Below are 20802 nucleotides of genomic sequence, written 5' to 3'. Positions count from 1 at the left end.
AGCTCCAATCCGTCGCTCCTGGTAGATCGGAGAGTACGACTCTCGGAGGAGGAGACGAACAACTCGGGATCAACGCTTGCCGCAACATCTCGACGTCAAACATCTACTATCGACCCTTTTGTTTAATCTGACGGTTCTGCAACTTGGCCATGCACCCTGCACTGCAACCTGTCAACCTGTCGCTGCTCGACGTGACCCGAGTCAAGGCTCTTCGCTCCGGTTCGCTTGATCACGACAACGTCCAGGCGTCTCCGTCAGTGGTCTATTCGACTCGCTGTGGTAGGGATTCTTCAATCGATCGGTACACGGAAGCATGAACACCTGATCGGTCTTGGCTCTCAAGCGGTTCGCGTCATTCCAGTCATACGCTGCGACCGCAGAGTCACCCACGTCAAGCCGAGCTTGGTTGGGTAGCCCTAACAGAGACACACCTCGCTTGCTCTCCGCTTGTCCCGGTTATCCAGAGCGCGAGCAGTCACGACTCTCGTGAACGAACGGCTTTGCACCGAGATTTGGACCGAGCCCTCACTTCTCGCCAGAATCTGATGATTACCGTTCGGTACAAAGGTCACGACATCACAGCGACAGAGGGGCCGGTATATCGCACTTCCAGACGCGAGGAGCGCCCAAACCCAAGACGGGACTATGGCTCACAACGATCGTTGTCAACTGACCTGGTCAGAGGTATTGCGTCGTGGAGCCAGCGCAGTCGTGGAGCCATCTCTCCTCAGTGCCGCAGCGACGTTTCTTCCGTCTCTTCCGTCTCTTTCGGACTGCGAAGAAGGAGAGAATCGCCAACAGAGCTTGATAGCAATCGTCTGAATTAATTCCTTTCGCGAAGGATTCCGCCGAACAGAGCGTATGTAAATGGACCGCTGCGCGCCAAGACTGGACGGCAGCCGCTCTTGCTTGTCCACCTGGCTCCATGCTGAGCAAGCGACTCCATTCGGGTTTTCGGGCGGAGCGTAAGCGTTCCGGATTACTTGAGCTCTATAGCCGGGGATTGCCTTTTTGAACAACGGTGCACCACACTCGTCCCGCTTCGCTCAGCATGTTATACCTGATTACGTTCAATCTCGTCGTGCTGACGGTACGACCGACACGATCAGACACCTCGCTTACCTACGTGCAGCTGCGGTCGCCGGACTCGCTGGCTTGATCTCGCTCGTGTTGATCAACCTCTCGTCCTCTCGACCAATCTCTCTGCTTGATTCGACCGATCAACAGTACATGCAACGAGCACTTGCAAGACTTTCTGCCTTGCTCCCATACACCACCACGACCCACGTCACCTCGAATTGCCCGAAATCGACCAACATGTCTGCGTCTTCGACTACGCCGCCTTCCCAGGTTCTTGCGACGCGAGAAGAATGGAGACGAGAGCTGCAAGCTTTGCCGACTCTCGAAGAGAACGGGAACAAGATTCCAAGTGTCTTTCTCGCTCATGGACGTGAGCCTTTCTTTTGCTCCTTTGCTCATGTCGCCGAAATATCGCTCACTCGACTTCAATTTCCCTTACAGAGCCAATGTTGCTCATGCCCCCACACTTGGCCAAGAACTCGCCGATGCTCGCAACCCTCGGCGAAATTCAAGGACCCGATGGACTCCTCTCTCAGTTCTTGCAGGACCTCGGCCCAGTCCTGTTACAAAAGTACTCTCCGAAAGCAATCGTCGTCTTCTCGGCACATTTCGAATCCGATGGAGGAGGAATCGTGACAGATTACGACGAGAATCCTCTGTTGTATGATTGTGAGCAGCTGTTCATCAGTGCCGGGATGATCTTGATCCTCTGCGATTCGGCAAGCTGACAAGTTGCCGGATCTACTGCTTTGCTCCTCAGACTTTGGGTTCCCCAAGGAGATGTATGATATCAAGTTCCGTTCTTCGGGTGATTCGGATCTCGCACAACACGTGGTTGAACTGCTGCATAAAGCTGGGATCTCTCGATCACGCTTGACGACACGGAAACAAGCGAGAGGCAGGGATGGCAGAGGTCACGAAGGACCCGGTCTCGGTAAGTGCTCCTATTCCGAGTCTGCCGAACTCATAATTGGAACTAAATCATTCTTCTGCCATCTTGGCAACCAGATCACGGAGTCTTTGTCCCGTTCAAGCTCATGTTTGGAGATCAGGCTCCGATACCAATTGTCCAGGTACAGGTTTTGGCTTCCTGTGGATCAGGTTTTTCAGAGCTGACATCCCTCCCCTGCATGCGAACAACAGGTTTCGATTCCAAGCGACCTTTCGCCACTCGCTCAACGCTCGATTGGTCAAGCGCTCGAACCTCTGCGCGCCGAAGGGATCCTGATCGTTTCCGGAGGTCTCACCATCCACACATTCCAAGATTTCTCAGCTTTCTCCCCTACGACTGCGAAACCCATCTTTCACTCGTTCGAAGCTTCGATCATCTCGGCAGTCTCTGAACCGGATTATCACGAACGGAAGAGCAAGATGGACAGTTTGGTCAAGTCGAAAGGGTTCAGAGAGTCACACCCTCGCGAAGAACATTTCGTACCAATCTACATTGCCGCTGGAGCGGCAAACGACAGCGAGAAGAACGATGGCAAGAAGAGCAAGCTCTTGAGCGGGCTTTGGGGAGCCAAGACTGTGATTTTTGGCATTTGAGAGGATATCCCCTTGAATCTCTGCAAGCCGTTTTGTATCGATTCAGCAATTCTCGAATCAAGACAGTTGTCGTTCTCTCTCTCTCTCAATTCTTCAGCCCAGTAATATCCAAGAGTACAGATCATTGTAAGAGCACAAAAGAAACAGCTTCAGCTGAGAGTCTTGACCTCGGCAGCCATGATCTCCCCAGTTCCCGATTCTCCAGTACTCATAAACACAGCTGTGACAGAAGCTGAATTCGCGTGATTCAGTGGCTAGCTCTTTTCACGAGTATCTGACAAAGAAACATCTCACGGGTGCTGCCTGATTTCGAACGTTCTTCCTCGAGTTGACGTTGCAAATTCGCTTGACGTACTTGAGCTATAGTACAAGTCGGACGATCAAACCTTCACTCGCTTTGATAGCTTGTCAGGTAAAACCTCGACTAACCGAAATACGCGTGTTCCATTGCTTCTTTTGCGGTCGGCCTCGCGATGTGGTCGTACTGCAGCAACTTGTCCAACAGGTCCAACGCTTCGCTGTTGGTGTACTTTTCATTCTCTGCGAACAACAAACAGTTCGTTACAGGATTGTTCTTGACATTTCGCATGTCTGGCGCAGGGTTACCCGAGGTGATGAACTTGACCCAAGGTTTCTTTGGACACGGTACGAGCTGGTGGTCGGGATGGTTGTACTCGGGATCGAGATCGATGTTGTACTTGCAATCCAAAATTTAGTGACACGAAAGGTGAATTTCTCCAAGAGACTGAAAGTTGCTTACTTTGTCGAGGTAATCATAGAGTCCGTCGGTACCAAGTATCCTCGTGATCTTGATGAGCTGATCATAGTTCTGCATATCATCTGAAGTGCATAAGTACGGTGGGAAAGGGGACGAGGAAGGATGTTTGAATCACGTTGGCTCCGTGAAAGACTGGGTCACGGCGTAAAATCTGTATCGTTGCGAAAAAGGTCAGTCGACAGTAGAGGGTTGGCAGGGCAGCAATCATACAAAACTGGTTCAAAAGCTCACCATGTTTCCCAAAGTGCAGCCAACACTCCACACTGAGAAGCAACGTATCAGTCTTTTGCGAGGATTCGAACGGGTTCGAGCGGCTGTTGGCTCACAGTCCAAGCTGTAATCGTAAAAGGGATAGTCGACGAGGAGCTCTGGTCCTACACAACAGATGGCTTGTCAGCTTTGAGCCGGACCGAAAACGTCTTTCGAGCTTGCCTTTGTAATACCTGCTCGCGACTCGGACGTTCAACTCTTGATTCGGGTGATAGAATTCTGCCAAACCCCAGTCAATCAATCTCAACTAGTAGCGCAAAAGAATCAGTTGCATGCTTCAAGACAGGAAAGAGCCTTGTGCCACATTTACCTTGCGCTCGTTGTGGTCGATGAGAATATTGAGCGGTTTGACATCTCGGTGGATGATCCCGTGACTGTGACAAAATTCGAGTGCTTTCAAGAGCTCAAAGATGTAGTATCGCACATCATTGTCGGTAAACTGGTGATATAAACCGGAAAGGATCAGGCCATGCGAAGCCTTTGAAAGTTGCAATCGCACGTGCTACGTACATTTCTGATGCGACAGAATCCTCGGGCAGGAAGTGTCAGTGACGAGCTTGCTAAGACCACGTTTGGCGAGAAGAGGCAAGACGAACGGGTAGAGAGTCTTGGAGTCGATATTCGCAACGTGCTCAAAGATGCTACAGTATTGACAAGTGCATCAGGGTCAGTCACGATCCTGCACTGTGAGAAGGGACCTGACCAACATTGCTGGTGTCTTTGCCTGAATCAGCCAGACAGGCATCGTGAGGACCAAGCTATCGAGCTGGTGAAAAAGAAAAAGAAAACACTTGCCACTGGGTCTCGCACAACATCGAGCCTGCCAAGAGAGGAATGGTCAATTCTCGTCTTGCAAATGAAAGCGAGTCAGTTGACCTCACAGCTCAATGATGTTGACGCCACCGCGGAGGTTGGTCAAGATTTTGAGTTCGCGTTTGACTTTTTTCTTTTTGATCGGTTTGAGCACTTTCGTGACGACGAGCTTGTGATTGACCGTGTCGATTCCTTCGAACACTTCCGAATACTAGAATCCCTCCGATTTTTATCCAAATTCAGATTTTGTATGTGTCCCCAAGAATCAGTTTGGCGCGTGTTGCTAAAAAGGAACGCACCTTGCCTCTTCCGACTTTTCTCAACAATTCGTACTGATCCTGGTGACCCCAATGAATTTGCAACAGTTCGTAATCGTACCAATCGAGTCCGAGCTTTGCATTGACATCGGCATACTATGTGAAACGAAGATTGTTATGATGGTACTGCACGCGCCTCCCTTGGAAGGGATTCGAGGATTCATTGTGAGGAAGAGCTTACGACACGAGATACGGTTGCGATAGGACACTCCAAGGAGCTCGAAGTCATATTCTGTCTGGGTTGCCGGCTTCGAGGTGTGGTAGGAGGAAGAGAGAATGGAAATCGGAAAGGGAACCGAGAGATACGCAGGGGCCCTCGACCGCGCGGACTTTGCGCGAAGCTTCACAAAAGAACGTCATCTAGTTCCGGTATCTACAGTCCAGGGTTCGAGCTCTTCGTGAAGCTTGTACTGAGAGAACATCGTTGCATGAGGGCGAGCGAATTGTATTCCCACTTCTCGGATCATCGAATTGCGTCGCGAGAGTTCCCCGGACTCGTCATCCCCTCGACGACAACGGTCAATTTGTATCACGAAGAGTTTCTTCTGCGATTGCGTGTAGGATATCGCGCCTGATTGGGAACCGAACATCAAGGTTTGCAACAATGTCTCCTCCTCCTCAACAGAACAACAGGCACAAAAGAAGAAATCAAATCAAAATAAGAAAGTTCAAGAAAGAGACGACAAGAGGGCTTGCCATTGTTCACCACCCCCAAATCACCGATACCCGTTCCCGTACGCCATGTGGGCTTGTGGTATTTGCTGTTGAGGTTGCATCATCAAAAACGGATTCGTTCCTCCTCCTCCTCCAGCAAATCCCGTCACCTGAGGTCTCAGGATAGACCCCTGGTTTCCATATCCCGTCAACTGGGGTCTCATCTGAGACGACGGTGCTGCATGCGGTTGATTAAATCGAGCCGAGGGCGAATTCGGATCCGACCTCAAGAACGGGTTAGTGCTTCCAGTGGGTTGAGGTTGCAAGTACTGCTGCGAGGGAGCTGGACCCAACCCATTGGAATTTGTGGGAAGGGTTGAACCGAGCGAGTTGGAGAAATTCGAGAATGGATTCGGAACGCCAGCAGCAGGAGAATCGGTTCTCCCGTTTGGTGGTGGTTGACTCTGCAGGAATCGTGATGGGGACGGTTGAGTTACAGGTGGTTGAGCAGTGTTTGTCGGAGTTGCAAAAAAGTCGAAATCGAACAACCCTGGAGAAGGTTGGTTCTTCTCGGTCGAGGTTGAAGTCGGAGGTGCAAATTGAGGATTCGTCGAATTCGAACCGGAATTTGAGGTTGGGTTCAGATCGAACAACCCAGGAGACGCGGTTCTCTCCGTCGAGCCCCCGAGGTCTTTCGCCAACTGTTGACCGAACGACGAACTCGGTACAAACCCAGTTCGTTGTGGTTGCAACGGTCCAGGCTGAGACGCCGATGACGATTCATGCTGTAGGTGTTGACCGAACGATGAACTCGGAACAAACCCGGTGTATTGCGGTTTGAGCGGTGAAGGAGGTTGCGCAGGAGCAGCGTTGAGAGGAGAACCCGTTCGCTGCGATTCGGTGCCTGCCGGTGGTGGGGCCAAGAACGACGACGTGAAAGGTTGGGCGGATGTCGTGGTAGGAGAAGGTTCCGGCGTCGACGAGAGCAACTGTTGTCCAAAGGAAGAAGTCGGCACGAATCCGGTCAACTGGGGTCGAAGAGGTTGAGGGGCAGGAGGTGGGGTCGGAGCGAGAGATCCCAAATCGTCCCAAATCGATCCTCCTCCTCCTCCTCCGGTGGGCGCAGGTCGAAGGGGTTGCGGTTCCGGTTCAGGAGGTGCAGACTGAGCAAATCGGGTGAATGGGTTTGTCCGGTTCGGTGGAGGTGGCTGGAATGACGAGGCAGTCGTCGGAGGCTGAAACATTCTCATGAAACTGTCGCCGTCCATCGGTTGCGGCTGAGCATGCTGTGACTGATAGTGCTTGCTGACGCTTCCCGTCATCTGGGGTTGCAAAGGCGCCGGTGGATTGAACGTGCCGGCATGCATCTGGTGCAAATACCCTCTCGCACTGCCAGTGTATTGAGGCATCAACGGTTTCATTCCCGCCTGTGGTTGTTGATACTGTGATCCTCCTCCACCCGCTCCATACATCGCCATCGGGGTCATCATGCCACCTTGGGCCGGCACGGCGACCAAGCCAACTTGAGCGCCTTTCCTCCCGAGCGCACCGAGCGCTTGTAACGGGACATCCCCTTGTTCGTCGTCATCGAAACCGGATTGGGATGAATCTCGAGTCAACGCGGCCCAGTCGATTGGGATTTCTACGCCTGGAGTGCGCACGAGGATAGAACGTTGCGAGGTGGGTGCGAGGGATCGATGTCGAGATTGAGGTCGGACTTTTCGACTTTCGTCGTCTTCATCGTCGGAATCGGGAGGCGACGGGATCTGGATCGGGGCTGTCTCTGGGAACCGTACTGATTTTTTCGCTTTCGGGCGCACGGCAGAAATCGTTTGCGCAGGTGCAAAGGACCCGGAGAAGAAAGGAGCAGGCGAAGGGTTTGTGGACGTGCGCGAGGGGAGAGGCGGAGGTGGATCCACAGGAGGCGAGTACACTCGACGCGAATCTGTTCGGACGGGTGGAGGAGGCAAATTCGACATGGAAGGGATGCCGTTGTATTGCCGAGGGGGTAGAGCCGTACGGTCTGACGGGGGAGGCGGCGGAGAAGCGAGGGAAGGAGACGCAGGCGGGACCGAATCGAAATCCTGGTACACCTTGTACTCGTACTTGTTGCGAACGAACCGCTCTAGTTCTGAATTGCGACTATCGCCATCCGAGTCTGGTGGAGGCGGGCTAGAGAGGATGGAAAACATGCGATCAGGAAGGCTCTCGGCGGCAGAAGCGAGAATCTCGGGTAGAACGCACGGGTTCCTGCGCTCATCTGGGTTGAGCAACGAGTTGACCTTGACGTTGCCGAGTTTTCTCATGTTCTGTTTGCCGAGGGCAGCGACTCGTGAGTGGACAAGAAGCAATCAAGGGTGCAGCGAGAGAGAAGCACATCGACTTGTTCCTTTGTCCACGTGTCGAGGGTCAGACTCTTGACTTTTGTGATGTGACTGCCAATCTTGCGGTGCATCGACGCACACTGTTGGAGCTTTTCGGGATCAGCACGAGGTTCAAACGAGCGAGGCCGAGGGTCCGAGACGGCACCTTGACGCAGAGAAAGACGCCCTGATCCCACGAGGCCCATCTTGGACTCGAGGCCCGACAGTCGGCACACTGGTTGTTGCCTGGCTGCTTGACGAGTTCGAGCACTTGTCGCTGCGAGGTATGGAGCAGTGAGCACGAGCGAGGCGAGCCACGAGCGAGAACGAGCGGATATTCACCTGGTAGCGATCGGTCGTCGTCCTAGACATGGCTGTACCCGTACAGAGAGCGCAGAAGGAACCGAGAAGCGAGAGACGAGCGCGACTGCGGATGATCGAACCATTGTCAGCCTCTGCTTTCGGATCCAGGATGAGCTTACAGGTCGACAGCGACGTACCGTGTGAGACGATTTGGAGCAAGCCAGGCTCTGCAGGACGAGGTGCGAAGGGTGAATCGAGGTGCGATCGTGCAAGTTGTTCGCTCGTCACCTCTCTCGCTCTCTCTCCTCCACCACTCCACTTGCATTCTCACTAATGATGTTCTCTCGTGCATCCTCTACTGTCCTCTCGGGCGCGCGCACCGCTGTGAGTTTCTGTCTGTGCGCCATGACGCCGATTTCGTCATTTTGCTTATTCGTCTCGCTCTCATCTCGTCGTTGCGTTGCGCTAGTCCCGCGGATACGCAACCGCAGCATCCAAGGCTGGTGTCTCGAGCACGGCGCCGTACTTCCTCGGCGCCGGTCTCGCCGGTGCGGTCGCGTTCTACTACTCGACTTCGTCGCAGCGCGCCCTCTTGTCCGAATCGTCGTCGTCCTCCGCCGCGAAGAAGGAAGCCGCGTTGAACCCGGACGAGTTCCGCTCGTTCAAGCTCGCCGAAGTCATCCCCTACAACCACAACTCGTCCCGCTTCGTGTTTGACCTCCCCGCCGGCACCGACTCGGGACTCTCGGTCGCATCGGCACTTGTCGTCAAGGCTGCTCAGGAGGGACAGGCCCTCGGCAAGAACGGCAAACCCGTCGTGCGCCCGTACACCCCGACCACCGCACCCAACACGGAGGGCAAACTCGAACTCTTGGTCAAGCATTACCCTGGAGGCATCATGACCGACCACATGTTTAACCTCAAGACGGGCGACGAGCTCCAATTCAAGGGTACACCTTTTTCTCCCTTTTTCCTCACGAAAGTCATCCATTGACAGGGTCTCTTGTCTCGCCCGACAGGCCCGATTCCCAAGTTCAACTACAAGGCGAACGAGTTCGAGGTAGAGCCCGCCTCTCTCCCTTTTGGTCTTGGTCGAGCCGACTGACGGATCTGATCTCGAACGATAGTCGATCGCGTTGATCGCTGGAGGATCTGGCATCACGCCCATGTGGCAGATCTTGCAACAGATCAACTCGGACCCGACCGACAAGACCAAAGTAACGCTCGTGTTCTCGAACCAGACCGAGGACGACATCTTGCTCCGCAAGGAGTTTGAGCAGATCGCGGCCAACAAACCGGACCAGTTCAACGTCGTGTTCACGCTCGACAAACCTCCTAAGCAGTGGTCGGGCGAGTCGGGATACCTCTCGGCTGCGGTCGTCAAGAAGGCCCTGGCCAAGTTTGGCACCGAATCGTCCAAGGGAGACAAGGTCAAGGTGTTTGTCTGTGGTCCTCCCGGCATGATGGGTGCCGTCTCGGGTGCCAAGAAGGTCGGTTTCCTCTCGCTTGTCCCCATAGAAGTCATTCCTCTCACACTCGACCCGAAAACTAGTCGTTCAAGGAACAAGGTCCCGTCGAAGGCGTCTTGAAGGAACTCGGTTACAACGAGCAACAAACCTACAAGTTCTAAGGAATAATAAAACATGATCCGGCCCTGTATAGAAGAAGGCCGTCTAAAATATCAAATTTGCACAAATTCACTTGCTCTCTATACTTCCGATGCAATCGAATGCTCGATGTGGTTCTCGCGGATGATTGTTTGCCGAGGGGTTTCTTGGCCGGCCCTCGGAGTGTCGAAATCGTACGCGTCGCAGAATACACACGGATCCTCGAGAGATGCAATCCCACAAGAGGCGCGTACATTGACCCGAGACACAGACAGTCGAGGTCGCCATACGAGCGAGACGGTGCGTGCGAGAGGAGAATGTATGCGGACGCGATCGGCCTGTGCGGGAGCCGAATTCCAAGAGAAGCATTCCCGGTCTCTCTCTCTCTCTCTCTCTCCTACCTCTCCCTTTGCTCTCAACAACTCCCAAAAGGTCTTGGTCACCTTTTCGCAAAACTTTCACCACGTTCTCCAATCAGCTACACGTGAGTTTCTCGCTTTCGAGCGCCTTCGCAGGCTCGGTGTTGGGATCGCGATTTCCCCCCGGGGAAGTCGCTTCCACGTCGCCCCTTCCTCCCCTCGTCTCCTCGTCTCCAGGGCTTGGCGCCCCTATCGTTCGCACCTTGCTGATCCACCTTCTCTACTTGATCATGCACTTAGTCGTCGCACAACAGTACGTGTCTCTCTCTTGCTGCACACGCGGTGTCTTCGGCTCGGATCGGCCTTGTTGATCGACGATGTTTTGTTCTGTTCTCTTCTCGTATCTAGAACACCGGGGGTCAGTTTGTGATATCTTTCTCTCTTAAACGTCAACCTGACCACTGACTCGCGGTCGTCGTTCCGGAATACAGATCTCGCAAGATCACAGCACCCGGTATAACTCGAACCGCTCACTAAACCGTTAACCCTTGCCCGCACGCTCCCCTCCTTACCTCCTACACTTCAACTTTATCATGTCTCCCGACGCCTCCTTCGCTGCTCACGCTCACGCGTCGACCGCGTCTGCCCCCGCACCCACCTCCGAGTCGGTCGATCCTACCTCGGCGCGTCGTCCGACCGAGCCGATCGAAGTCACGTCGCCCAACTTGACCTACTCTGACGAAGAGCTCATCGCCAAGTACGTCTTCCACACGTCGACCGTCAACAAGTCGACCGATGCCGACGGGCACGTGCGCTACGCCGTCAAACCCGTCGAAAAGGCACTCGAGTTCAAAACCATGCGCAAGGTCCCCAAGACGGGACTCATGCTCGTCGGACTCGGCGGCAACAACGGCACGACCCTCGTTGCGACCATCTTGGCCAACAAGCACCAAATCTCGTGGGGCACTCGCGACGGCGTCCAGACTCCGAACTACCTCGGTTCGCTCGTACGCGCTTCGACCATGCGCCTCGGTCAGGACGGGCACGGCGAAGACGTGCACGTCCCCATGAGTGATGTCCTCCCCATGGTCCACCCGAACGACCTCGTCGTCGGCGGATGGGACATTTCGTCCATGTCGCTCGACGGCGCGATGCGTCGTGCGTGCGTCCTTGACTACGACCTCCAGCGTCAGCTCGCTCCCATGATGAAGGAGTACAAGCCGCTCCCTTCGGTGTACTACCCGACCTTCATCAATGCGAACCAAGAGGAACGTGCCGACAACGTCCTCAAAGGATCGTCGAAGCAAGCTCACCTCGATCAGATCCGAACCGACATTCGCGAGTTCAAGGCCAACAACGGACTCGATCAAGTCGTCGTCTTGTGGACCGCCAACACGGAACGGTACTCGGCACTGCTCGACGGAGTCAACGACACGGCCGACAACCTCCTCCGCTCGATCGAGCAGTCGCACGACGAGGTTTCGCCTTCGACCATCTTTGCCGTCGCATCGATCCTCGAGGGAGTGCCGTTCATCAACGGTGCGCCGCAAAACACGTTCGTACCCGGTGCGATCGAACTCGCCGAACGCGAGCAAGCCTTCATTGGTGGCGACGATTTCAAGTCGGGACAGACCAAAGTCAAATCCGTCCTCGCCGAGTACCTCGTCAACGCCGGAATCAAGGTGAGCTCTACTTTCATAGTCTCTGGCGGTCGCAAAGAAACTGAGACCTGTTGTAACGTAATTTACTCAGCCGCGTTTGATCGCGTCGTACAACCATCTCGGCAACAACGACGGCAAGAACCTCGATGCCGCTTCGGGTGGACAGCTTCAATTCCGCTCAAAGGAGATCTCCAAGTCGTCGGTCGTTGACGACATGGTTGAAGCGAACCACCTCCTGTACAAGCCCCTCAAGGAGAAGGAAGCCGACTCGAAGGACGGCTTTGTCAAGGGCAAGCAGACTGAGCACCCTGACCACTGCGTCGTGATCAAATAGTGAGTAAATACTCTTTTCTCTTCATGACTCGAGTTTAGGGCTGACGTCTTGTTCCCATGGTAGCTTGCCTGCTTGCGGAGACGACAAGAAGGCGATCGACGACTACACCTCCGAGATTGGAATGGGTGGTCGCAACACCCTTGCTATCTACAACACTGTGAGTCTTGCCTCATCGCGCAATCTGTGTCGAAAGAACCTCCTGCTAAAGCTCAAGGAGGACGATAGTGCCAAGACTCGCTCCTCGCGACCCCTCTCATCATCGATCTCTGCCTCCTCGCCGAGTTGATGACTCGCGTTACTTACCGCGAGCAAGGTTCCAAGTCTGCCGAGTTCGAACGACTTTACTCGGTTCTCGGCCTTCTCTCGTACATGCTCAAGGTACGGGACGCCGTTCCTCTCTCTTTGTTTCCAGGTCCATGCTGACATCCGCGCGAACGCATCCCTACAGGCACCCTTGACCAAGCCAGGCAAACCCCCTATCAACTCGTTGAACCGTCAACGTCAAGCGCTCGAGGCGTTCCTGCGCGCGTGCTTGGGTCTTCAACCGGTCAGCGACTTGATCACGTTCACTCAAATGCAAGTCTAGATGGCGCTTCTATTCTTGTCTCGTTTACACGTCTCTTCCTATTTCTGTTCTCTGGAGTCTTCTATAATCTTAACGAATTCAAAGAAAATCTGAAAAACAAGAAAGAAATACAGTTTTGCTTCTCCCACCAAATCGTCTTTGCTCTCGACGCCTCGTTCACGATTGCTTCAGCCTTCAGGTCATCGGAACGTGCTTAAAGTGAGTGACCGAGACGCTCGGGGCCCGGGGGCTTGTGCTAGCTTTTGCGTTTCTCGTTCGCTCTCTTTCTATCGCGCTTCATCTCTTCTGTGATTTCTTTGTTCTTGCCTTTATTCTACGGAGGAAAGACGATCCGGAAGGGTTATCACTTTGTTGCGGAACACGAGTTCCGGTGCAGACCGCGGACCCAATAACTTGAGCAAGGTCCCCTCAGATTGGAATCTGTCCTTTTCACAACGCGACCCTTTGAAGCATCATGCTAGAATCGAAACAAACAGCATGAGTGAGTCAACTTGCGCCTCTGTTGGGGCAACAGACCCAAACCAACAAGCCCTCGCATCGCTGTTTCAGACACAATCGATTCAACGTCACAAACCAAGACCGCAACGTCCAGTTCGGCCACCGAACTCATCGAATCCGCTGCTCCTGCGACTACTACGACAAAGAATCCGTTGTGGATCAAAGCGTTGGCGGATTCGGCAATCGGAATTGTCGTGCTCGTCTTCCTCGGCTCCATGTCTTGTTGTATCTGGAGGATTCGACAGAGCAATCGGGCTGCAACACTCCAACAGCAGGAAGAACATGCGATGGAGGAAGAGAGGGTTCGGACGAGCATCGAGCGAAAGAAACGTAAATCACGAGATGCAGAAGCAGAAGAGTACGGCAGCACTTCGGACGATGATCAAGATGAAGATGTTCGGAGGTCGGACACGGACAGAAGATCGCAGCGGAGGGGCTTGTTGCAAGTAGGGCACACCTTGAGCGACACGGAACTGGATTCGAACAGATACGATTAGAGTAAATCGCGCCGATCTGCCGGTTTCATTTTGCATCTAGCGGATACGCATCGGAGTCTCGCCAGAGAGGAAAGAGTCGATGATGGTGGTCCATTTCATCTTTTTCTTGCACTACATACTTGATAACAGAACCCGAATAGAGGGCCTAAGCCTCGACATTGTAGAGAACGATACCGGGCGATCCAGGCTCGGCAGCTTCGACGATCGGCTGCACGTAACCGGGTGCCTCTCCCCCTTGCGGTGCCGAGCCGGTCGACGCAACCTCGATGTTGTCGATGCTGAGCGTCCTTCGGAAGTAGGGCATAGCCTCGCGCAGGACGTCCTCTTCCGAGAAGAGAACCTGGCGGTTGATCGCGCCTTCGAAACCGATCAAAGCAATACGTTTCTGTTATAGCAGATCGAGGAACAGGTCAGAATCGTCGAGGGTGAAAGCGGGCCACAGAGACAGAGATGACTCACTTTGAGCTGAGCGATGAAAGGCATGTACTTCTTCTCCTTGATGAGGCCCTTCGCGGTCAAGTCCTCCTTGACCTTCTTGTCGTCCACCTTGTCTCCGGTCCACGCACCCTTGACAATTTCGACCGCAACTTCCTGCCATTCGGGGAATCCTTGCGCGACCCAGATTTTGACCGCCTTGGGTTTCGAAGGGTCGAAGCTCGCGCTGCCCTTGCCCTTGGCCTTCTTCTTTGCGAATGCAAGTTCCGAGTCTCGGATATCCTTGACCTTCGTTCGGACGTACGTAGCAGCGTCGGTGATCGAGGGGTCGACCGGTGCAGACACGGTCGGGTACAAGGCAGTCTGAATCGACGACTTTTCCTTTAGGATCGTCGACCAGATGTATTCGGCGACGTGGGGAGCGATCGGCGTGATGAGGAGCGCCTGAACCTTGATGAAGCGCATGACGAGGTCGACGTGCATGCCGCCCTCGGCCGAAGTCGCGACCTGGTAGAGATCACGCGCGGACAGAAGCTGGTAGAATCCAGTCTTCAAAGCGTCCTTATACATGGCCCTGCAAGATAAGTCGCCGTTTAGCTCGCAAAATTTTCCAAGTACCGAGAAACATTAGAATATACGTACTTGTCGTAGGCGTTGTAAGACTGCTCGATCGCTTCGTTGATCTCGTTCTCAAAGATCTTGTCCCACAAGAGGTTCGCATCGCCTCGGCGGAGCTGACCTTGGTTCTTCTCGTTCTCCTGTTCTCGCCGATGCGATGACAAAGAGTCAGTATAAGCGTCTCGAAGTGATCATATCTGCAAAATGCAAACAGCGACTTACCTCGCACCACTCGACGAGGGTTCGGAGACGTAGAATTGCAGCGTTCGCGGTCGACTCCTCAAAGTTGGCGTCTTCGATCGAGTCTCCGGCGTCGGCGAGGGTGACACGAGTCGCGTCGGCACCAAACTTCTGGAGAGAGTCGCGCAGGGTGAGCGAGTTGCCGGTCGACTTGGACATCTTCTCGCCGTTGAGCATCAAGTGACCGTTCGCGCGCATCGAGCGAGGCCAGTGTTCCTCGGCAAACAGAGCCGCGTGAACGTAGATACAGAACGTGAGGTGGTTCGGGATCAAGTCCTTGCCGGACGAACGAATGTCCATCGGGTAGAAGTACGAGAACTCGGACTTGAGGATGTTGAGCTTGTCTTGCGAGATCGGAGCGTGCGACGGGTAAGGTCCATTGGCGAACACGTACTCGAACATCTCATCCGTCATCTGCTCTGCAGTGATGCCGAGGGGACCGACAACCGATCCGTCGATAGGCGGGCCTGTAAGCGGTTCACGTTAGAATACAGTTCCCACAAGGTTCGAGAGAAAGGTTTGTCCGAACCGTGGAGCATGTGCGCGATCGTGTAGTACGCCATGTAGATCGTCGAGTCGGAGAGCGATTCGACAAGGAATTGGGGGTCCCAGGGGAGTTTCGATCCGAGACCGTACGAACGCGCGCACGCCCATTGTCGGAGCCAGCCGAGAGCTCCCTCGAATCCGTTACGCGTCTCGTCCTGGTACGTGTTCATGCGGGCGAGAAGACTACAGCACGATGCAAGGTCAGGTCGAGTCACCAGCCAAGGGAAAAGAGAAAACTGACAGCTCGGCCTTCTTCAACCATCCTGCCTCTCCGTAGTCGAGGTACCACTGGTCACAAAGCGCGACGACACATTCGTCTCCCGAACGACTCATGACCGTGTTCTCAGGTTCCGAGTACACGATACACTTGTTAGCGCGGACGAGGTCGTCCTTGATCTTGACCTTGCAGTCCTCAACCTTCTCGCCCGCGTATTCGCCGATGACCATGACTCCCGAGTAGAATCCTTCCTTGTACGCAAGCTCTTTTGCCTCGGCGAGCTGCTTGACATCTTTCGGCGAGTTGATCTTCATCTTTTCGACGAGAGTCTTGGCGGTCATGTCTCCGTAGGTCGGGGTCGTGAGCGTACGAACGGGCTCGTTCGCAACCCATTCGGGTTCAATGTTGTAGAACTCGGGCTTCTTGCGCAAGTCGAGCCACGTCACATAGTCGTCGGGAGAGTCCGAGGTCATGCAGACAACAACAGCGGTACCCTGGGATCGTAGTTACATGTGGGTCAGCAAGAGACAGGTCGGAGCGCAGAGGTCTATTGGGGGCTGTCTCTGACCTTGTTCTCCTTGATCGTGTCCATAGGAACAACGAACACCTCGGGGATGACGGCAATCGGGTGGTGAACCTTGGAACCGAGGAGTTCCGCTCCCGAGACGGTTCCGACGCATTCGTACTTGTCGTCCTCCTTGAGGAACCCTTGGTACGCGAGGTTGCGAGCGGCGCGCTCGTGCACAAGGTACAAGACTTCCGAGTCCGATCCCTTCGTCGACGACGACGGGTACAGGCCGTACGTGAGCTTCGGGTTGACGAACAAGTTTGTGATACCGTACCTGTTTGCGACCTCGTCAGTGGTCTGCTCTGACGTGAGATCTCCAGGGGAGACGAGGTGAAGACGTACATGGTCTCGGAACGGAGGGTCGCGGCAACCATGTACACTTTGCGACCGGCGACGAGCTCCTTGACCCTCGCGGCGCGGTCGCCAAAGTGCGTCACCTCGAGCTTCATGCCCATGTACTCCTGAGGTCCAACTCCTTCTCCCGATTGACGGTCGTGGTCCATGCAGGGCTGGCCATCTTTGGGCGAGAAGATCGTATTGCGCTTGCCGAATTCTGAGGGCAAAGAGGAGCCGAGTTCAGGCACGGGACAAACTGTAAGAAAGAGGCAAAGTACGACAACTTACTGATGTAGCCAAGTCCGTGCAGCTTGTTCATCTGCCACCGCACGAACGCATCGTAATACGGGTTTGCCGGGGTCGTGATGAAACTCCTGCGCCAATCGATACGCGAACCGAGAGAGTTCAAGTCTTCCTGCGCGATCGGCGGGAAGTACTTGAGCCAGTGGAGCGGGTCGGCGAACTGTTTGATCTCGTCGCGCTTGACGCCGATCGACTCCATGATCTGGAACTGGTACTGCAGACCGGTACTCTTGGCCGCCAGTTTGCCCTTTTTCGCTTTCGCGGGATCGGACGAGGTCGTCGTCGAGGTGGTCGCGAGCGCCGTCGCGTTCCCGGGTTCATCCGTCGGGACGACTTCGGCCGCGGGTTCGTCTTTGCCGTAGTTTTCGAAATCTTGACCAAACATCTCCATCTCGCGGATCAGTTTGTCGGAAGCGGCTTTGATCGGCATTCCGGTCTGCATGCGAACAAGGACAACGAAGGGTCAGAGAAAACCTGACGGGACCCACGCGCAGGAGAGGAAAGCAACTTGCAGCGTGGAATCCAAAGGGCCAGAGGGCACGTTTGCCGCGCATCCTTTCAAATCCGGTTAAGAACTCGATCTTGGAGATGGAGAATCCATGTCCGAGATGGAGGGATCCGTTCATGTACTATTGAGGTCTGAATGTGAGCGACGCGACGAGAGTGGTAGAAGACGCCCAACACGCACCGGGTACGGCATGGTCGCGAGGACTTTCGGGTACTTTTCACGAAGCTCTGCGGCATGCTGGGCGAAGCCTTCGGTCGGGACAGCAGCGTCGCCAGTCTGGTAGGGCGAGTTCTGTTCAAAGAGCTTCTCTGCGGCCCATCGCTTCTGCGCGTCCTGCTCGAGCTGGATCAGGAAGTCGCGCTTGGCGGTGTTCTGGGCGGGAGGCGCAGTCTTGTCGGCGGCGGCGGGGGCGGCAGCCATGGTCGAGAGCAGCAAGCGATGGCGCGCGGGCGGACACACGCAAGAGGGACCGGTCGAACGGCGCACGAGAGTCGACACTCGGTGGAGGAGCGTCGTCGTGGGAAGGAGCGAACTCGGCGAGTTGAGCGAGTTCGACAAGGCGAGAACGAGAGTCAATCGAGACTTTGACAACATTTCTCATCTTCTCATCATGTCTCGCACGTGGCTGCATGCTCGCCTGGCAAACGCTCTGTGCCCCTAGCCAGAATCTTGATGGGCTGTTGGCTTGACTCGAGCCGATCGACTCGCTTGACTCGTGCAAATTCGCGACCAGCTTCACAGCCTCTCGACCCGCTTCGATCGGCCGTCTCGACGCTTCGCTTTACTGTACTATGGAAAACGGAGCAGAACAGCCATGGTCCTTGCACAGTGTCCAGACCGCGTCCGCACGTCCACACGAAAGCGCAAAGATGATAGCAGTATACTTCAAGGGCTACCGGCTCGTCCTGGTGACGCAACCAGGCAGGAGTCGTTTCGAGGAGCAACGATCAACTTCTCATCCCTTGTCCTTGCTTCTAGACTCGTCTAGAAAGGTCCACTGAGCTCAAACGTGTTCGAAAGACTGACCTTGTGTGGGATCGAGGAATGAGAGCGAGCGTAGTCGTAGCCAATGTACTAGCACCTTCCTTTGAGCAAGCCGTTCGATCCTGGTTCTCCTCGCTTGCTTGAGCTTGTTGCAAGACGGCCGTCAAAGAACAGAAGTTCGAAGCTACCTCGGAGCAGAACCTCGAGGGAGCTTTGAGCGTGAAAGAGCGAAACTTGAGAACAGGTCAACGCGGGCGGATCGTCGCAAGTTGCTGATCGTCGCAAGTTGCTAGCTTTTTAAGCCCTATCTCACTCGCTGTGCAGAGAGTCAAGAAGAAAGGAGGTTAGGAAAACCGGGAAAACAAGGGAAAACTGTCGAGTTGAGGTCAGTTGCGGCAGGTAGAAGCGGCAGAGAGCGTTCGACTCTGCACCGACAGGTAAAGTTCTATAGGAGCTGCTGGTGGTAGTGCCTTCAAGACAAGCTGAACGGAGAGACAAAAGGTCAAGAAAGAAGCGCACGTACCCCTTTTCCTCGCTCTGTGTGTTCTCTTTCAGCGGTTTTCTTACGTCTACGAGTCTCTGTGAGAGCGCACTGGTCGACTGTGAGCAAGAACCTCGGTGAAAAGAAAGAAACGAGGCAAGAGCAGGCAAACCAACACCCAAAACTCTTCAAAGGAGCTCTTCTTTCTGCGCGGTGAAGGTCAAGTCGCGCTCCGAGTGCCGCCGCTCGAAGCAACAAGGCAAGAGTCAAGGCGACGCTGTGCAACTGGCAAACACAGGGTGCTCCTGGAACACGCGCTTAAAGTCTAGTCTGTGCCAAGTCAGTGAGCTCCGCTTTGACCTCACTAAAACACGGCCTGTCTTCTCCGCTACGGAGTACACGTGCAAGTCACGAGCTCGAAAGGTACACAGGAGACTCGGCACAACAAGGAAGCAAGAGAGTGCCAAAGAAAGGCGAAAGGCACTGTTTGCAGCTATCAAGTTTTTTTGTTGGCCAAGTGTGTACCAGTGAGTCTCGAGACAGCTCAGTGTCTCTGCAAGTCTCGCCACGTTAGCGGAGAGAAAGTTGAGGTGAGTAGCCCGAGCACTTTGAGGGTAAAAAGCGAAGAAGACGAGCAGAAGACTTTGGGTCGAACCCAAGGTTCAAGCGTTTCGAGTTGAGCGAGGGGTAGTGTCGTGGCGTTGTCGGGTGCGTGCGCTGGCGGCAGTTGAGCGACCAAGCTGTACAAACAAAAGGACAAGAAGGCACGACCGAGGCCTGACAACCGCGTCGACTAAGCGTTGACGAGTCTTGGACTTGCGTTCTTTTGCCCTGTCCTCTCTTTCTCTTCCCTCTCACCCTCTCTCTGGCCTTCTCTCGGCCTCTCACTCAGAGACCTGTAGTGTTCACCTACCTGCCTACTCGCTTCCGGTCGTTCAGCGCTCGTTCACTCGCCTACTTCCCGCAGGGAAAGCGCGGACTTCTGCAAGAAACTTTTTCTCGTACGCGCTACTGTAAAGGTTCAGCTGCCGCTTTAGGAGTGCAGCTTCTTCACACGCGGAAAAAAAAAAAAAGAAGACTCGAATGCGTCTCGACGAAACGACCCTTGGGCTGACCTGAGCCTGCTTTGCAGTTGCTCTTGAGTTTTCAGCGTGAGCGCGCTGTCGTCGTCCAAGCCCTGCGCAGCGCAAGAGGTGTCTTTGTCGGCTGCGACCCGAAACTCAAGGTGGTGAAGCTGTGCCAGTGGTCACGAGTAAAGGGTTCCGAGTCGAGCACGGCTGCAAAGCTAGCAGGGGCTCTCGAGGCGCTCTGTTGCGCTTCACCGTCCGCCACAGCTTGACGTCGACTTCGTGCCGAGCGAGCCGGGAGGACTTCTGAGGTCACAGGGGAACCAGCGACTCAGTGAGAAAAGTCACCTGTGCCAGTCGCTTCGACCGAGACGCAGGAGCTCCAGGTCAGCCACGCGGTTGCGAGCGAAGGAGAGGCGAAAGAACACCTCGAGGTGCAGCTTGGTTACGACGTTCTCAAGCGAGCTCGAGCAGCGCAGCAGTGGTTCTTGCGGTGCCGACAGGCACCTGGGTCAGTCGCTTCGGTCGAGGCGCAGTAGCTGTAGGTCAGACACGCGTTTGCGAGGGAAGGAAAGGCCAAAGAACACGCCGAGGCGGAGCTTGGTCTCGGGTTTCTCCAGCGAGCCCGAGTAGCAGTGGTTCTTGCGGTGCCGACAGGCGCACGAGGGGACCCCAGACGCACAGCGAGACAGCTTGTTGCCCGTAAACGGCTCTTCACTGCGCAAGAGAAGGAAGTGACCGGGGAGAGACGGAAAGTCAGACGGAAGCCAAAACTGGAGCGTGAGGTCAGTCGGACACTGTCGCTTGCAGCCTCTTGTAACGCGCTGCCGAGCC

General features: G+C 54.7%; 7 protein-coding genes across 7 annotated transcripts; 4 read left to right on the top strand and 3 right to left on the bottom strand.

Moving 5' to 3' along the window:
• Nucleotides 1-149: 149 nt before the first annotated feature.
• On the top strand, nucleotides 150-2625 carry JCM15063_004841 (DODA-type extradiol aromatic ring-opening family dioxygenase; the record flags this gene model as incomplete). Its single annotated transcript, XM_076679772.1, has 6 exons — nucleotides 150-253; nucleotides 1110-1450; nucleotides 1522-1749; nucleotides 1841-2014; nucleotides 2089-2153; nucleotides 2224-2625. 6 exons carry the CDS (start codon nucleotides 150-152, stop codon nucleotides 2623-2625), a joined length of 1314 nt encoding a protein of 437 aa, XP_076533043.1.
• Nucleotides 2626-2774: 149 nt separating this feature from the next.
• JCM15063_004840 (casein kinase II subunit alpha/alpha') lies at nucleotides 2775-5032 on the bottom strand (the record flags this gene model as incomplete). Its single annotated transcript, XM_076679771.1, has 16 exons — nucleotides 2775-2857; nucleotides 2920-2985; nucleotides 3055-3165; nucleotides 3232-3322; nucleotides 3386-3454; nucleotides 3519-3554; nucleotides 3635-3666; nucleotides 3730-3777; nucleotides 3836-3920; nucleotides 3984-4112; nucleotides 4227-4314; nucleotides 4381-4397; nucleotides 4472-4493; nucleotides 4555-4697; nucleotides 4786-4899; nucleotides 4985-5032. 16 exons carry the CDS (start codon nucleotides 5030-5032, stop codon nucleotides 2775-2777), a joined length of 1182 nt encoding a protein of 393 aa, XP_076533042.1.
• Nucleotides 5033-5519: 487 nt separating this feature from the next.
• JCM15063_004839 (uncharacterized protein) lies at nucleotides 5520-8192 on the bottom strand (the record flags this gene model as incomplete). Its single annotated transcript, XM_076679770.1, has 5 exons — nucleotides 5520-7629; nucleotides 7702-7766; nucleotides 7835-7921; nucleotides 7987-8097; nucleotides 8163-8192. The coding sequence occupies 5 exons, from the start codon at nucleotides 8190-8192 to the stop codon at nucleotides 5520-5522; spliced, it is 2403 nt and encodes an 800-aa protein (XP_076533041.1).
• A 267-nt stretch (nucleotides 8193-8459) lies between these two features.
• Nucleotides 8460-9753, top strand: JCM15063_004838 (cytochrome b5 reductase family protein; the record flags this gene model as incomplete). Its single annotated transcript, XM_076679769.1, has 5 exons — nucleotides 8460-8507; nucleotides 8593-9073; nucleotides 9143-9183; nucleotides 9251-9613; nucleotides 9676-9753. 5 exons carry the CDS (start codon nucleotides 8460-8462, stop codon nucleotides 9751-9753), a joined length of 1011 nt encoding a protein of 336 aa, XP_076533040.1.
• Nucleotides 9754-10682: 929 nt separating this feature from the next.
• On the top strand, nucleotides 10683-12670 carry INO1 (inositol-3-phosphate synthase INO1; the record flags this gene model as incomplete). The annotated part of the gene is made up of 5 exons (XM_076679768.1): nucleotides 10683-11771; nucleotides 11842-12083; nucleotides 12148-12241; nucleotides 12310-12462; nucleotides 12533-12670. The coding sequence occupies 5 exons, from the start codon at nucleotides 10683-10685 to the stop codon at nucleotides 12668-12670; spliced, it is 1716 nt and encodes a 571-aa protein (XP_076533039.1).
• A 477-nt stretch (nucleotides 12671-13147) lies between these two features.
• Nucleotides 13148-13665, top strand: JCM15063_004836 (uncharacterized protein; the record flags this gene model as incomplete). The annotated part of the gene is made up of 2 exons (XM_076679767.1): nucleotides 13148-13151; nucleotides 13220-13665. 2 exons carry the CDS (start codon nucleotides 13148-13150, stop codon nucleotides 13663-13665), a joined length of 450 nt encoding a protein of 149 aa, XP_076533038.1.
• Nucleotides 13666-13810: 145 nt separating this feature from the next.
• On the bottom strand, nucleotides 13811-17856 carry CDC60 (leucine--tRNA ligase CDC60; the record flags this gene model as incomplete). The annotated part of the gene is made up of 11 exons (XM_076679766.1): nucleotides 13811-14050; nucleotides 14125-14674; nucleotides 14743-14858; nucleotides 14941-15425; nucleotides 15488-15687; nucleotides 15746-16215; nucleotides 16290-16563; nucleotides 16632-16842; nucleotides 16914-17364; nucleotides 17441-17557; nucleotides 17617-17856. The coding sequence occupies 11 exons, from the start codon at nucleotides 17854-17856 to the stop codon at nucleotides 13811-13813; spliced, it is 3354 nt and encodes a 1117-aa protein (XP_076533037.1).
• Nucleotides 17857-20802: the final 2946 nt, after the last annotated feature.

The sequence above is a fragment of the Sporobolomyces koalae genome, assembly GCF_050403365.1.
Source record: "Sporobolomyces koalae JCM15063 DNA, S_koalae_JCM15063T_v1_ctg27, whole genome shotgun sequence".
Classification (NCBI taxonomy): Eukaryota; Fungi; Basidiomycota; class Microbotryomycetes; order Sporidiobolales; family Sporidiobolaceae; genus Sporobolomyces; species Sporobolomyces koalae.
The sequence above is the reverse complement of the archived record's forward strand: the minus strand, read 5'-3'. Positions and strand labels throughout refer to the sequence as shown.